This window comes from Schistocerca piceifrons, chromosome 2 (assembly GCF_021461385.2).
Source record: "Schistocerca piceifrons isolate TAMUIC-IGC-003096 chromosome 2, iqSchPice1.1, whole genome shotgun sequence".
NCBI lineage: Eukaryota > Metazoa > Arthropoda > Insecta > Orthoptera > Acrididae > Schistocerca > Schistocerca piceifrons.
Window position 1 is genome coordinate 118,548,617 of NC_060139.1, and position 14,627 is coordinate 118,563,243.

At 36.8% G+C, this 14,627-nt stretch overlaps 1 protein-coding gene across 1 annotated transcript in view; it reads left to right on the top strand.

Annotated features, from left to right (window-relative positions):
• The window catches only part of LOC124777683 (serpin B6-like), a 241,290-nt gene that overhangs the window by 214,392 nt on the left and 12,271 nt on the right, over window positions 1–14,627 (top strand). Inside the window, exon 8 of the mRNA XM_047253160.1 lies at window positions 5,762–5,906. Within this exon, the coding sequence (XP_047109116.1) occupies window positions 5,762–5,906 (145 nt within the window). The remainder of the gene's footprint in view (window positions 1–5,761; window positions 5,907–14,627) is intronic.

Below are 14,627 nucleotides of genomic sequence, written 5' to 3' on the forward strand. Positions count from 1 at the left end.
TTGGACTATCAACAGTATCATGAAAAAGATAGATTGGTGCATACCTTAAAGATGCCACATTGAGATGCAGACAGGCACAACAAGAAGACAATTATGCTTTGGGACTTTCAGCCAACACCTTCTTCGGAGAGGGAACACACACACACACACACACACACACATCCACACAAGCAAACATACCTCAATCACACATGCCTGCTATCTCTAGCTGTTCCAGCCATTATGCAGCTGCCTTGAACAAAAGCAACAGTCCGCATAGGGGCAGCATACATCACCCCCGTCTATCTAGTACTGTTTCTATTTTGGGCTCAGTTATTGTCAAGTTTCCTAAGCTTTTACTGCCACATGTGACAATAAAATGCAATAGAGCACTGCATAATATAAAATTTGTACTTAACTTCACATATCCATATCCTGCCATCATCAGTGCCGCCAAAAGGATATATGTCCTTCTTTTATATACTCGTACCTCTTTCAGTTCCAACAATATTTATATTTTTGCTCTTGCAACATTTTATCACATTAACACATAAAGTATTAACATCCTGGCTGGTCCCCACACAATGTAATCCCTGTTCACCTTCCATGACATCATAAAATTACAATGTTTGTTGAAAACCTCAGTTCAACAGTGAATTGGTTATCTGGCAGGATACATGTCCTTTGTTCATGTACTCATACATCTTTCAATTCCAATAATATTATATTCTTGCTCTTGTGACATTTTATTGTATTAATACACATAGTATTAACATCCTGACTGATGCCCACATATTTTAATCACTATTCACCTTTCAGGGCAACCGAAAATCACAGTCTTTTAGTGTCTGAAACCTCAATTTACCTGTGAATTGGGTTGGCTCACTGTCCTTCAATGCTTAAAGAGCTGAAGATGAAAGGTGATGGCTTAGAATGTAAATCTGATTGTCAATCAGAAAGTTGTAAATAATTATTTAAACTTATCTCGATTTACAGTGGCTTCTGTACTTTATTATTATTATTATTGGCACTGTCATCTTGAGGTATGAACTTTTACTAGATGGTGCAGAAGGTTTTTGTATTCATTTCATGTTACGCATTAACATTACTAATAAAAAGTGGAAAAGTTTGTGTTCACTTTTTAATTCATGCAAGCAGACAAGGCACATTTAACAACACTATTTATGCAGTACAAAAAAGAATGAGTATCCATTTTCACACTTCCGTCAGTGACAACTACCACCTTCTGAACCACGAACAGATAGACTAAAAGTGACCAGCGTTGTTCAGCTTGCAACACAATAATATTTAAATTTATGTATTGATCTGTACATTCAAAGGTAAAAGTTATATGTTGTTAATATTTTATAAAAATTACATTGCAGATGCTTCTCAAATTAAAATAAAAAATTATGTAAATAATAATAATAATAATAATGGTAATTTTTACAACTTAAGAAGTCATCCTTAAAATTAGAAGAGAACATACTCAACACAGCATTTTGAGGTTTGATTCTTATTTTGAAATAATTTACAAGTTTTTATTTTTGTACATAAGTAAAACAATACTCTACAACTCATTTAATCATAAATAACAAGTGCACATTTTTATGATCTCTGAAGGAAGTCCATGTATTGAGTAGTACATTTACTTGAGTGTATTGAGAAGGACAATATTAAGGGAAAATGAGCCTTTGATGAGTTCCATTACAAGCATAGTGCCATAAGTGAAGAATTGTGTTCCTCTACCACTACAGATAATGCAGGGGAGGAAGCTACTATTGTCAGGAGGACCTGTCCTACCCAAGGAAAAAGTCAGTTACCATTAAACTTTCTGTGACAATATTTGGATACTTATAAATCTAGAGTGAGGAAAAGACAGACCTAGAGGCCCATGGTAAACATGATATAACACTGTGGATCATCCACCAGTTGGCCAGCACTCCTGTAGGGTTTTGCCTGCTGAAAAATGGCTACTCCAAGAAGAAGCAGAGAAGATGCTGCAAGATGACATCATTGAGCTCCAGAGAGACCTTGTTCTTCTCCTGTGTCCTTATCAAGTGTTTCTGTGCTGACTACCAACACCTGAACAAAGTCACAAAAAATTGCCATACATTGATGATACCCTAGACTGCCTGAAAGGAGAAAAGTATCTCTCAACTATGGATATGTAGGTGAGCTTCTGGCAAATAGAGGCTGACAGGGCTGATAGGGAAAAGATTGCCTTTATAACGCCTTATTGCCTATGTGAGTTAAAAGTTATGTTGTTTGCAGCATGTAATGTCCCAGCCACCTTTGAAAGTATGGTGGAACACCTGCTTTGACACCTGAAATGAATGATGTGATTTGCTATCTGGATGGCATTGTCACTTTTTCTAAGGGCTTTGATGAAAATCTAAGCTTGGTTCAAAATAGTGATGAAGCATTTTTAGACAGCAGGCCTCTGCCTGAATTTGAAAAAGAGCCTCTTTACTGCTAAAGGGAGAAAATTAATGGGCACCTAATGAATGGCAATGGAGTCTGTTCTGATCTCAAGAAAATAAGAGCACTCACAGATTTTCTGACATCTTGACACACTCATGATGTGAGAAGATTTCTTGGAAAGTGCACTCACTACCAGAAATTCATAAAAGATTTTTGTACCATGGAATGCTCCTTACAGAAACTACTGCAAGGAGATCCCAAATATTCCTGGAATGATGTGCAAGAAAAATCTTTCCCAGTCCCTAAGGAGGCAATAACATTTTCTCCAATTATAGCACTGCATGGAAAAGTGCCAAGATAGCATTTCATACTGATACTAGCAATTATGGGGCACAGTTATAGTACAAATTCAGGAAGTTGCTGAAAAGGTGATGACATATGCTTCCACAGTACTGTCCAAGTCTGTGATGTACTACTCTACAATAGAGAATGAGTGCTTTGCAGTTATTTGGTCTATCAAAAATTCTAACCAAATTTATTTGACAAATCATTCACTGATGTGACAGACCACATTTGTCTGTGCTGGCCAACTAGCCTGAAGGACCCATTGGGATTACTGGCAAAATGGGCACTGTGGCTTCAAGAGTACACTGTCAAAGTTGTATACAAAATTGAATGAAAAAAACAAGGATCTTTCAAGAAGTAGTTTGGTGCAACAAAGCAGTGTGGATGAGATCTGTCACTGATGCACTAAATGACTTTGCTGCTGAACAGAGGGACATCCAGCACTGTGCCTTGAAAAACTGACCAAACTGGAATTGTATATGAGGAACTACCATCCAATTGGATAGAAATGTTTACTTGCAATCCCAGCTTATTTAGCGTCAGTTATTCTGGAGTATTTCACAATGCCCCTACATATAGTCACCTGAGATTCATGAAGAGTCCAGGTAGAAACAACTATGTATCAGTGGCTAGGTCTCCACCAATCTGTTAGGCACTGTGAGCCACAGTAAGGAATGCCAATGATGGAAGAACATGATACATTTGCCCTTGGGGCATTTCGTACCGAATCTGCATGCAGAAGTGCCATTCCACCAAATTGGAACCAACCTCTTGGGGAGGATTGCAAAGCTGACAAAGGAGAATTGAGATGATAGTTCTCGCTGACTACCTCTCCCACTACACTATCACCAAAGCTGTGATGACTGCTGAATCTCAGGAAAAAGGAAAGTTCATAGTAAAAGACATCATTTTAAGGAATGAAGCACCCTGTGTGATAATCTCTGATCATGGAAAGATTGTCCAGTCAAGCCTAGTATCTGATGTAATTTCATGCTGCGACATCATCCACAAAAAGACAGTTGCCTACCATCCACAGTCAAATGGCCTCACAAAATTTGTTAATAAAACATTGGCAGACATGCTTTCATTATATGTTGACATCAAATAGAGAGGCTGGGATACTATACTGCTCGTTGTAACAGTCACATACAACACAGCAAAGCAAGGCACTACAGGCTGTTAGTTAATATGAGGATAGTTATTACTCAAGCAGGATGCTTGGACTCACATATCTGTAATAAAAGTTCATTGATATTCAGAAACAGAAGACTTTTTTCATTCAATGGAAGTCAGAAAAATAAGGAAAACTAAATCACTATTAATGTGAATTTTACAATTTAAAGCTTGGAAAGTGAAGCTGTAACAAACAGATAAATAAAAAATATAAAGTGAAAACGAAGCTCAATGAATATTACACTTTTGCTTGTTTTGATAATTTGGAAAAGATTAGTGAGATACTGGAAAGCAAACAGCCATCATTTTAGTTTTGATTCTGATGCTCACAAGGAGTGGTCTCCAGTGGTGGGGTTGACTTTGTGAAACCATCTAAAAAACATCCGAATTTAGTGTGATGCTCAGTAACACTAAATAATTCATATTTTGCAGAGTGGTTGTCTGGCGTAAATGATAGGGTAGACTTTCATGTATAGAAGGTGGTGAGTTCAAATCTGATGAGGTGTTTTAAATTTCTTTCTATTTTTAAATTTTAATCAAAATGACTTTGATCATTATTTTTATTTCTATTCCTTTGTCATATCATTTTACTTGTCATATGACCTTCTTCATTTGCTCTCCTTTTTCTTCCTGTCCTTCTTTTTCCCCTTCAAATCTTTGTTCATGTGATTTTTAATTAATTTTATGTATTAACTTCAATTTAATGTTTTTCATTTTATCATGCTATTTTTTCATCCATTTGTTCATTACATCCGTTCCTCATTTTTCCTGAATTTCATTTTACTTATGATCCCTCCTTTTGTTTAAATCTTCATCTGCATCATTTTTTCAGGAGTGGAACAGGAATTTAGGATATGTTTTAAACATTTGTATGACAATTACCATCACAAAGAATGCACATCTTGCAACGAAAAATGTTTTTTTGACACCTTTGCATTTCCAATACAAATAGATTATTCCGTCTTTGTTTTTTATATGATAAATCAGAATTTCAAATATTTAAATACTGTAATAGGTAAGTATAATTAAATTCTGAGTGAAAAAAGTGAGAACAAATGAAAAAGTTCATATGATAATTAAAATGATATTACAAAGGAATAGACATAAAAAATTATATAGAATTTAAAAAAAAAAAAAAAAAAACCGTTAAAACACCTGATGAAACTCAACCCAGAAACTTCAGAACCTGAAGTTCGGACCTCAGGACACCATGTATAATTCCATTTATCATTTATTTATTTGTTTTTATTTTATTTATTTATTTTGGTCAATTACACACAAATGAGGGCCTACTAGGGTGAATGGCTGCAGGGAGCAATTTTTGGAATCTTGACCTTCATAACTGAATAAAAGCTTTCAAAAAGTTGACTCATCCATTAAGGACCTCATTTGTCAGAATTGCTTTTCAACTTACAAGAAGTGATTCCAATAGTGGCTGAGAGACTGTAGAGAAGAAACATACTATAAATTTGTAGTACTAATAGTATTGATTATTAATAAACTCAATTTTCCAGTAGTTTTAAGTTATATTTTGTAAGAAATTGTGCTTTGTGTCTTGACTCCTACTTCTTTTGCAGCATTCATGACTTGATCCCCCCTCCTCCTTACCGCCCATATGAGAATTCCTGGGTGCGACATTGGGTAGGAATATGGTGATTTCAACTCTCCTCCTGCCAAATATAACTTCAATGTCTTATATACCACACTATATTTCTTGGCTTCTAATATTTACTTTGTATTGTTTAGTGATAAAAGATAAATCTTATCTGAAGTTCTTTTCAAAATTTTGATGATTTAAACAGAGTGATATCAGAAATGTATGAGAAACCATCCTTTTTAGGTGCTGACATGGTTGCAACGTCTCTGCGAACAACTATACCTCGCCCTGTTGTGTTCAAAGCTGATCATCCATTCCTGTTTCTGCTCATAAGTATTGTTAACAAAGCTATCCTTTTTATTGGAAGAGTTCAGGATGTAGAATCAAGGTAAGGTATTTTCTGCTGTTTCCTTTGCTTTAACATAATATTCACATTTATATTTTCTTGCTCACATTAAAATACACTATTTTCCATATAGTTGTGCATGCAAGAATAGATTACCATTTTTTTAATAGAAGAGCACTGTACAGTAGATAGTCATGCAGGAAACGATGACAGGGGCCACTTATTCACAGAATCACACATAGAAGTGCTTTTGACCCAGTACACTGATTCCTAGTATCAGACTGACTCCTGATTGAAAAATGACTGCCCCTATTTATGGTCTTTATTCAGCCAGGATTTGTCATCATGCTGAAATTCAATCTCTTTTCCAGTACAGCACAAATTGTGTCTTTCTTATTACTGGTATCTAGTATTAATTATAAGTGCTCCACTATAGTCAAGTCAGCATAAGAAGATCCCTGACAACTAGCAGCACTGCTAAGGGCATATGACTGTAGATGGAAATAATAGCCGTCTGTAGAGCTGTGACAACACTGAGGCATTGCTGAGAGATGTTTACAAAGTCATTTCATGTGACTGGTTGAGACAGGTGTAGGTGTGCGGAGTTGCTGTAGCCAGCCCACTGCAACACTCAGGAAATGTCTTACACCCACTTGATTATAGGTGCATGATAAAACAATAATTCATTTGACAACATATAAAATAAACTTTCCATAATGATCAGCAGCAAAATATTAATTACAGACCTTCCCTGGCACAAATGTGGTTTTCCCTGTGAATAAACAATACGCAAGTTTTGGCTAAGGTAGATCCAGATAAAAAATCTATGCTGCTCTGTTACCAGCTTTTATGTGATGATCGTTTTTCTTTTTGGCTAAAACACAGTTTGTAAAGTGTTCACTAATTGTTGAACTCATTAAATGAATGTAACTTAATCTTAATTAATCTATTTGCACTGGAAGTAACTTGTATGTTTACAGTTGCATAATCTGAGAGTCTACCATATGCATCTGTGAGCAATACTGTTTTTTTTTTTTTTGTTTTTTTTTGTTTTTTTCCAGGTGAATTTTGTTATTTAATTTCAGGAATGTTTAAAGAAAGTCATGAATTAGATTAGATTAATACTTGTTGCATATATCATGAAAACAGCACTTCACAATGAAGTGGAAACTATCAGTTTAATAAAAAGATTACTAATTTATATCTCAAAATTCATCTACTGAGCAGAAGGAGTTGTCATTCAGAAATTCTTTTAATTTGTTTTTCAGTGCTGGTTGGCTGTCTGTCTGACTTTTGATGCTATTTGATAAGTGATGAAAGATTTTAGTGGCAGCATAATTCAGCCCTTTCTGTGCCAATGTTAGATTTAACCCAAAATAGTTAAGATTAGCCTTTCTCCAAGTGTATTGCAGCTATGCACATTGATATTGCTTTTGAATTGAGATGGGTTATTAATAACAAATTTAATAAGTGAATATATACATTGTGAAGTTACTGTGAATATCCCTAGTTCCTTGCCTGCAAAATGACCGTGGCAGGCCTCCAGCTATTATTCTGATTACGTGCCATGAATACTTGTTTCCTTAATGATGAATTAACTGAAAACAGTGAATTAAAATAGGCATAGTAAGCTAATATATTTATAAGGTTATTGCCAAAATTTGCAGTAATGCTAATAGCATACATAGTTGGACTCAGACATTTCAGCAGATCACCAATGTGTTTCTCCAATTCAGTCTCTCATTGGTGTAACAGCCAAAAATTTGGAATGTTGTGCCTTAGCTACAGAGTCCATGCTTATTAATGGTGTTGTGCCATTTCTTGTGCAGAAGTGCATATACAGTTTTATCCAAATTGAATGACAATCCATGTGCAGAGACTCACTTAATAATTTTCTGAAAGACATTATTCACAATTTCCCCAGCTAATTCTTGTTTGTTGAGTGTGATTAATATACTTGTATCATCAGCAAATAGAACTAGCTTTGCATCTTCATGAATATAGAGCAGTAAATCATTAACGTATATTAATGACATTCAGTTATTCAGAGCATCTAATAAATTGCAGCAAATGATTCTACTTGTCAGGTTTGACCAGTGATGTCATAATTGACCCAAAAATGCTACACACAGACAAAATTTCAACACAATGTTACACTGAGTTTTTTCAAAACAACAGTAATTATTCACAAACAAATGAATATACTATAGAAATAAAAGCTAACACACATACATACTACAAATTACAATAGTTTGTGTGAGTAATTACTGAACCATGAATTATATCACAAACTAGATACGATTTTCATAAAAGAAATGGAAATACCATACATGAAATAAATTAAAATCATAGCTTACACAAGTAACTAAAACAGCCACAGACAGCCTCTGACATCTACTGTAATCCCAGTATTCCGCATTGTAATCTCACGACATTATTCGTAATGCAAAGGGTTCAAATCGGCTCTGAGCACTATGAGATTTAACATCTGTGGTCATCAGTCCCCTAGAACTTAGAACTACTTAAACCTAACTAACCTAAGGACACCACACACATCCATGCCCAAGGCAGGATTCGAACCTACGACCGCAGCAGTCACATGGTTCCAGACTGAAGCGGCTAGAACCGCACGGCCACACCGGCTGGCTATTATTCGTAATAATAAATATTTAATCTAATGGGACTACCTTGGAAAAGTGGGGGTTTTGGGCAAGGGCAAACTAAAATCTAACACAACAATGGAAAAACCATGCATACAGTAAAGTAATTGGATAGATAAAAAGTTACTCACCAAGCAGCAGTATGAGAACACACATATAAAAAGTATTAAGTTTTCAAGGTTTCAGTGTGAGTGGCTCCTTCTTCTGACAGAACTGTTGAAAGGTAAGGAAGAGGGATGAAGGAAAAGGACTGGTGAGATTTAGGAAACAGGGTATAGTTTGGAAAAGTTGCACAGAAACCCAGGGTAGGAGGCACTTACCATATGTGAAGAGAAGGAATCTGTTTTCAATCTTTTGTGCTAGTCCTCTTGTTTATTTATCTGTACCACCTGTATTAACAAACATCTTGCCTCTACATCTTTTCTAGTACTGATTTACATGCATGTAGATCAGTCCATTATTATTTATGAATTTGCATATAGGAATTTGTTAACACTTCACCACACTGCAGGACCTTCTCCCAATAGTCTTTCATGGATTTATTTGCAAATTTGACAGCTATTTTCTTTCCAACCTTCACTTACATTTCTTATATGTATTTATTTCGCTTTTTGTGCTTTCATTTTTCACCAAACTGCTCTGATCAACTTTTACTGCCATCTTCTGCATTACTTTATTACAGTCTCTCTATTGACTTCCTCTTTCCATTTGCCCAGTTTTTAAAATTTTGTCTGTTTTCATGACGCTCCCAATCGATTTTTTTCTTTTCCAGTCATAATTTATAGATGAGTTCATCAGCATACTCCCACAAGTGCTGATGTGCACCTTGTACCCATGTGTGGAGTTCTGGGCAATTTCCTCCCTCATTGCACATTTTCATTATCATGGATAACAAGATCAAAGGTGTGTTGGTCTTTTGGTAATGCGTGCTTGGGAACTGGGTGACATCTCATCACTTTTTCTCAGCAGTTCATTCCTATTTCTCTGCATCATCCGCAGGTGTTTCCTCATGGCTGTTTACCATGACCTGTGACACAGCATTGCTACTGGTCGTCATTGTTTTGACTTCCCACTTCTCTGTCGTCTCCTTCTTATTATGAGCGCTATTGCATAGCATCTCGAAATTCTTGTTGGTTTCTTTAAAAAAGTCTCTTGCACACCAAAATTAAAATAATGGAAACTAAGAAAACACAGCATCAAAAATTTTTGATTATATTACATATGCTAAACAACAACTAAAAACATAAGAAAAGTAGAGCCATTACAACAATGGATCTAACCAAGCATGCGATTCCAATAGACTGAAAGGTTAAAAAAATTGCAAATAAAATACTGCACTAAACCAACAAAAGAATAGAGTATCTCATATTACCCCTCCCAATAACAGATTTTACAGCCCCTGAGAAGTATTAGTAAAGCCCTCCACATAATCTGAATATTGTGGTTAATTAGCAAATGTTTGTCCCGCCTACAGCCCAGCCACTTTCAACAAAAAAAACTGTCAGAATCCTCTTAGACATACTCTCTTGTCAAAGAAATTAGAACCAATTTAGTACAGTTTGGCACTGCCTAAAACTGACATCTGCACTATCTACCCCCCTCCCATCCCCCCCAGAACTTACTGCCCTCAAAAACTGAGAGCTGAACAACATCATGCTCTCTTCCACTCTTCAACTTGAACTCTAACCCCCCTCCCAATGAACCCATATACTTAATAAACTCCTCATAAAACGTCTGACAAAAATCAAATGGTCCACAATAGCACCACAAAATGCACAGGTTCATGCATGGCAAAACATTCAGATGATTTGCAACAAAAATGATAAGTCAGTATGATGATGACCTCCAAATTCAGCCTTGTCCTTTCAAACCAAGAGTCTCTTCTCCGAATGTTCGGTTAATCTGAAAATGAAAAATGTTAGATTAAGTATGGAAAACTGTGCAGTTCACTGCTGTACATACACACTATTTTAATTTGCGCAGTACAGTAAACCTGTATTAGAAAAATTGGCAAGAAAACATTAGATTTAAACAATGCATAACAATGAAAGAAAAGCTGTCAAACTTACTAAAATACAATGGACATTTTATCCCTACTTTTTAGATGACAAAAAGCCAGTCATTGTTTTTTAACGTAATGAAGACAGTCTGTGATAAGATGCATAGTTGCACCATCGTCTCATAAATGTCAAATCAGCAGGTGTAGCAGTTGACTGTTGCTCCAAATAACGTAGTGAGAGGTCAAGGGCTTCTGCTGCATCACTGAGTGGCACCAGCAGTAAGGTTCTCCACACATACCCCAACCGCTGCCATCCACTCATCTACGTCTCCTTCACTAGCTTTTTCACATACAGTGATTGTCTGTATCATTTGTAGTTGATTTTCCTCTTCATTTTCAACTAGGTTGCCCTGAAATTCAAGAGAGGTCCACAGTTTTCTCCACGATTTTCTCAGAGTATTTTCTGAAATATTCTGCCATGCTTCAGCAGCCCAATAAACAACATTCCTCACATTAGTCTATTTTGTCCACTAAAGGAATGCTATCATCTTGGATTAGCATTGTTAAAAATTGTTTTCTGTAAATCATTTTCAATGTTTGCAGTATATCCTGGTCCATCAGCTGTAGAAGTGGTATAACATTCAGCAGCAAAAACTTCGCCACAATTTCTCTATCACATAATTGCTCAGTGCTGGGGTGAGATGGTGCATTACCAATCAAAAGGATTGCATGGGGAGACAACTTATTTTAAGAAAACCATTGAACAGAGGGAGCAAGCTGGCCATGAAACCATTCCTTGAACAGCTTACCATCCATCCATGCTTTTTCCTGGTTGCGATAATATACAGGTAGGGACTTCATGTTGCAGTTTTTAAAAGCTCTGGGCCTAGCAGATTTGCCCATCAGCATTAAAGGCTGCTTGTGATTACCAGCAGCCTTGCTGTACACTAATAAAGTCACGATCTTTGCACATTTTAAAACCAGGAGCACGGTCTTCTGCTCTTGATGCCGGGCTTTTTGTTCACAATGCCCTAAAATTAAGGCCAGTCTCATCAGTGTTATAAATTTGTTGGGGAGAATACTTTCTCTCTCTTACCATTTTTTCAAACTCACCCAAGTATTTCTTCACTGCATCACAGTCAGAAGAAAGCTCTCCAGTAATTGTTATCTGCCAGATTCCATGACATTTTTTGAATCTGTCCATCCAACCCATACTCGTACTAAAAGACTGATCACCATTCATTAACTTGTTCAGGTAAACAACCTTCTCCTGAACCAGTGCTCCAGGCAAAGGAGTTCCCCTTTCTCTTTCCTGCATAAACAAAAGTAAAAGAGCTTCATCCACTTTATCATACTTTATCACACTTAACTCTTGTAAGACAAGGAATTCTAAGGGCTGTGTATGGCCACATATACCCACATGAATGGTACACCTTCCTGTAGGTTTTACATACTTCCCGTTTGCCACCTTCATCAGAGAAGTTTTGTTGTCGACAAATACGGTTTTCTGCAACTGATGACAGTACTTCTCTTAAATGACTGGATATGATGCTCCAGAGTGCACAAGAGCTTGGGCTGGTTGGCCATCCATGAGGATATCAATGTAGTTTCCATCATTTTTGTAGTGACTGATGACAGAGAATATTTCTCATCAGTGGCTTCACCTCCAAGGAAGTTTGCGACCTTTAGTTTTCCAGGTTGTGGCAGCTAGGTGATTGGCTGCAGCTTCTAAATGGTGATGGAGACCTTGATCAGTGTGTTGGGGAGCGTCCTCTCCAGTGGACAGCTTGTGATGATGGTGACCTACATTGTCCTGCACCCACACCTTCTCGTTCGTCTTTGTCGTCACGGAGTTGGCATTGGTTAAGATTGGTCTGCTGTCTTATAGCATGAATGTCGTCACATATCCGCCACCTTTCTCGACAATAGTGCACCACTTGTCCCGGTCATCCACAGTGGAAACATACTGGTTGGTTATCCTGGGTCCTTCCAGATGTCAGCCTTATTGGGTGCCCAAACAGGTACCTCATGCGGCATTGTAGGAATCTAACTCCGCCAGGGTCTCAACTTTTTCACCATTTTAAAGGGAATGAAGGACAAGAGATTGGGTTCAATGTCTGTTCCACTTCCTCCCTTATGACCTCTTGAAGCGTCTTGGTTTTTTGCTCGCTCTGCAAACCAAGTGCCTTCTGAACTTCCTCTCTCACTATCTGACGAAGAACACTTGTGAAATCAGTTGCTTCCTCCATCACAGACATCGATACTATGTTTGGAAGCCATTCAAAGTTCTTCCATCTAATTCTCTTTTGATACATTGTCTCGATATACTGGCACCATTTTATGAAGTCATCTGCTGTAGAAACCTCCTTCAGGAGAAGGGCTTGATACATGTCCTCAGCAACACCCTTCATTTATTTATTTATTTATTTAGTCCTTCAAATCCTACATGTATAGAATGTATACAAGGATATTGGACATGGTTAGGTCTTTACAAGATAAAATACGGTTTGTATTGCATTCCTAAGGACTAGATATTGAAGTAATTTAGCAAATAATCTCATATACAACAAACATTAGAGGCAACATACAAAGTAGAATATTCATAATGCATCTTTATTTTTGCTGTATGTTTTCTAGATACTCTGTCAGACTGTAAAAGCAATGTTCAGTTAGATATGCCTTTAGTTCAGCCTTAAAACTACTGAAATTACTTTCTGATTTAATATGGTTAGGAAGATTATTGTAAATTTTTATCTCAATACGTAGAGTGCCTTTTTGGTGCAATGATGTTCTCCTCTGTTTCATGTGAAGGTGAGATATTTGCCTGGAATTGTATGCATGTATATCTTCATTTTTTAAGAAGACATATGGGTGTCTATCAATATATTGTTTGATGAAAGCTGATGTTTCATAGATAAAAATGCAAGGAAGAGGAAGAACTGACAGTTTTTTGAATATGGGTCTGCATGATTTCGTATTGTTCACCCCTTCAATAATTCTTCATATCCTCTTTTGCATCCTGAAAAGTTTAATATTTGTTGTTGCATTGCCCCAGAGGATTATGCCATTTTTAATTACAGAATGCACATAGGATTAGTATACATTCAACAGGCTGGCTTTGCTGCAACAAGTTTTTAAGATCCTTATCATGTAGCAGGTTTTGCTTAGTTTTCTTTGCAGATATTCAATGTGTACCTCCCATTTTGTGTTGTTCTGGAGCCAGAGTCCCAGAAAGTTTGTGCTGTCAACACTTTCAAGAACTCTGTCCCTTAGTTCTATTTGCATGTTTGGGTGGTGTCTTCCATTTAGATTATAGGAGCTCAGTGCTTCTGTCTTTTCTTTGTTTATAATTAACTTGTTATAGCTGAAACACTGTTCTACACTGTTCATTATTTGGATAGTGGGGTCTTTTAGTTTTTCTTCTGTTTTACCACTAATAAGGAAGCTTGTATCGTCTGCAAATTGGAGGGTAGTTTGGCACTACTTGTTGTACATTATATCACTGACATAGAGGAGAAACAGAATGGGTCCTTTTACTGATCCTTGAGGGACACCATATTTCACATTTTCACATCCTGAATAGTAGTAGCTGATTTTGTTATGGTTAATATATTGCACTTCAACTACGTTTTGCGACCACATAGGTATGTCCTGAGCCACTCATTGGATATACCTCTAATTCCTAATAGGTCAAGCTTCTGCAGTAGGGCATTATGGTCAATGACGTCAAAAGCTTTGGATAAATCAAGACATATGCCCATCACAAACTCACTTGCATCCAGGTTAGTATGGTATATGTCCAATCTCATCTTCCTCCTTCATTCTAGGATCCACTATTTTACACAGCTCCAAGACGTCTTGAATATATGATGCTGTAGTTTCTCCTGGATGCTGTGTCCTGCACTTTAATTTATCTTCAGCTTTGCACTTCTGTCATTGTGTGTTGCTGAAATACTTACGCTTTTCTGCCTGGAATACTTCCCAGCTTGTGAACTTCTCCTCATTGTTCTCATACCATTGCTTGGCAGTGGCCTCCAAGTAGAAAAATATGTTAGCCAAACACACGGTGTCATCCCATTGGTTAAATTTGGCTATACACTCATA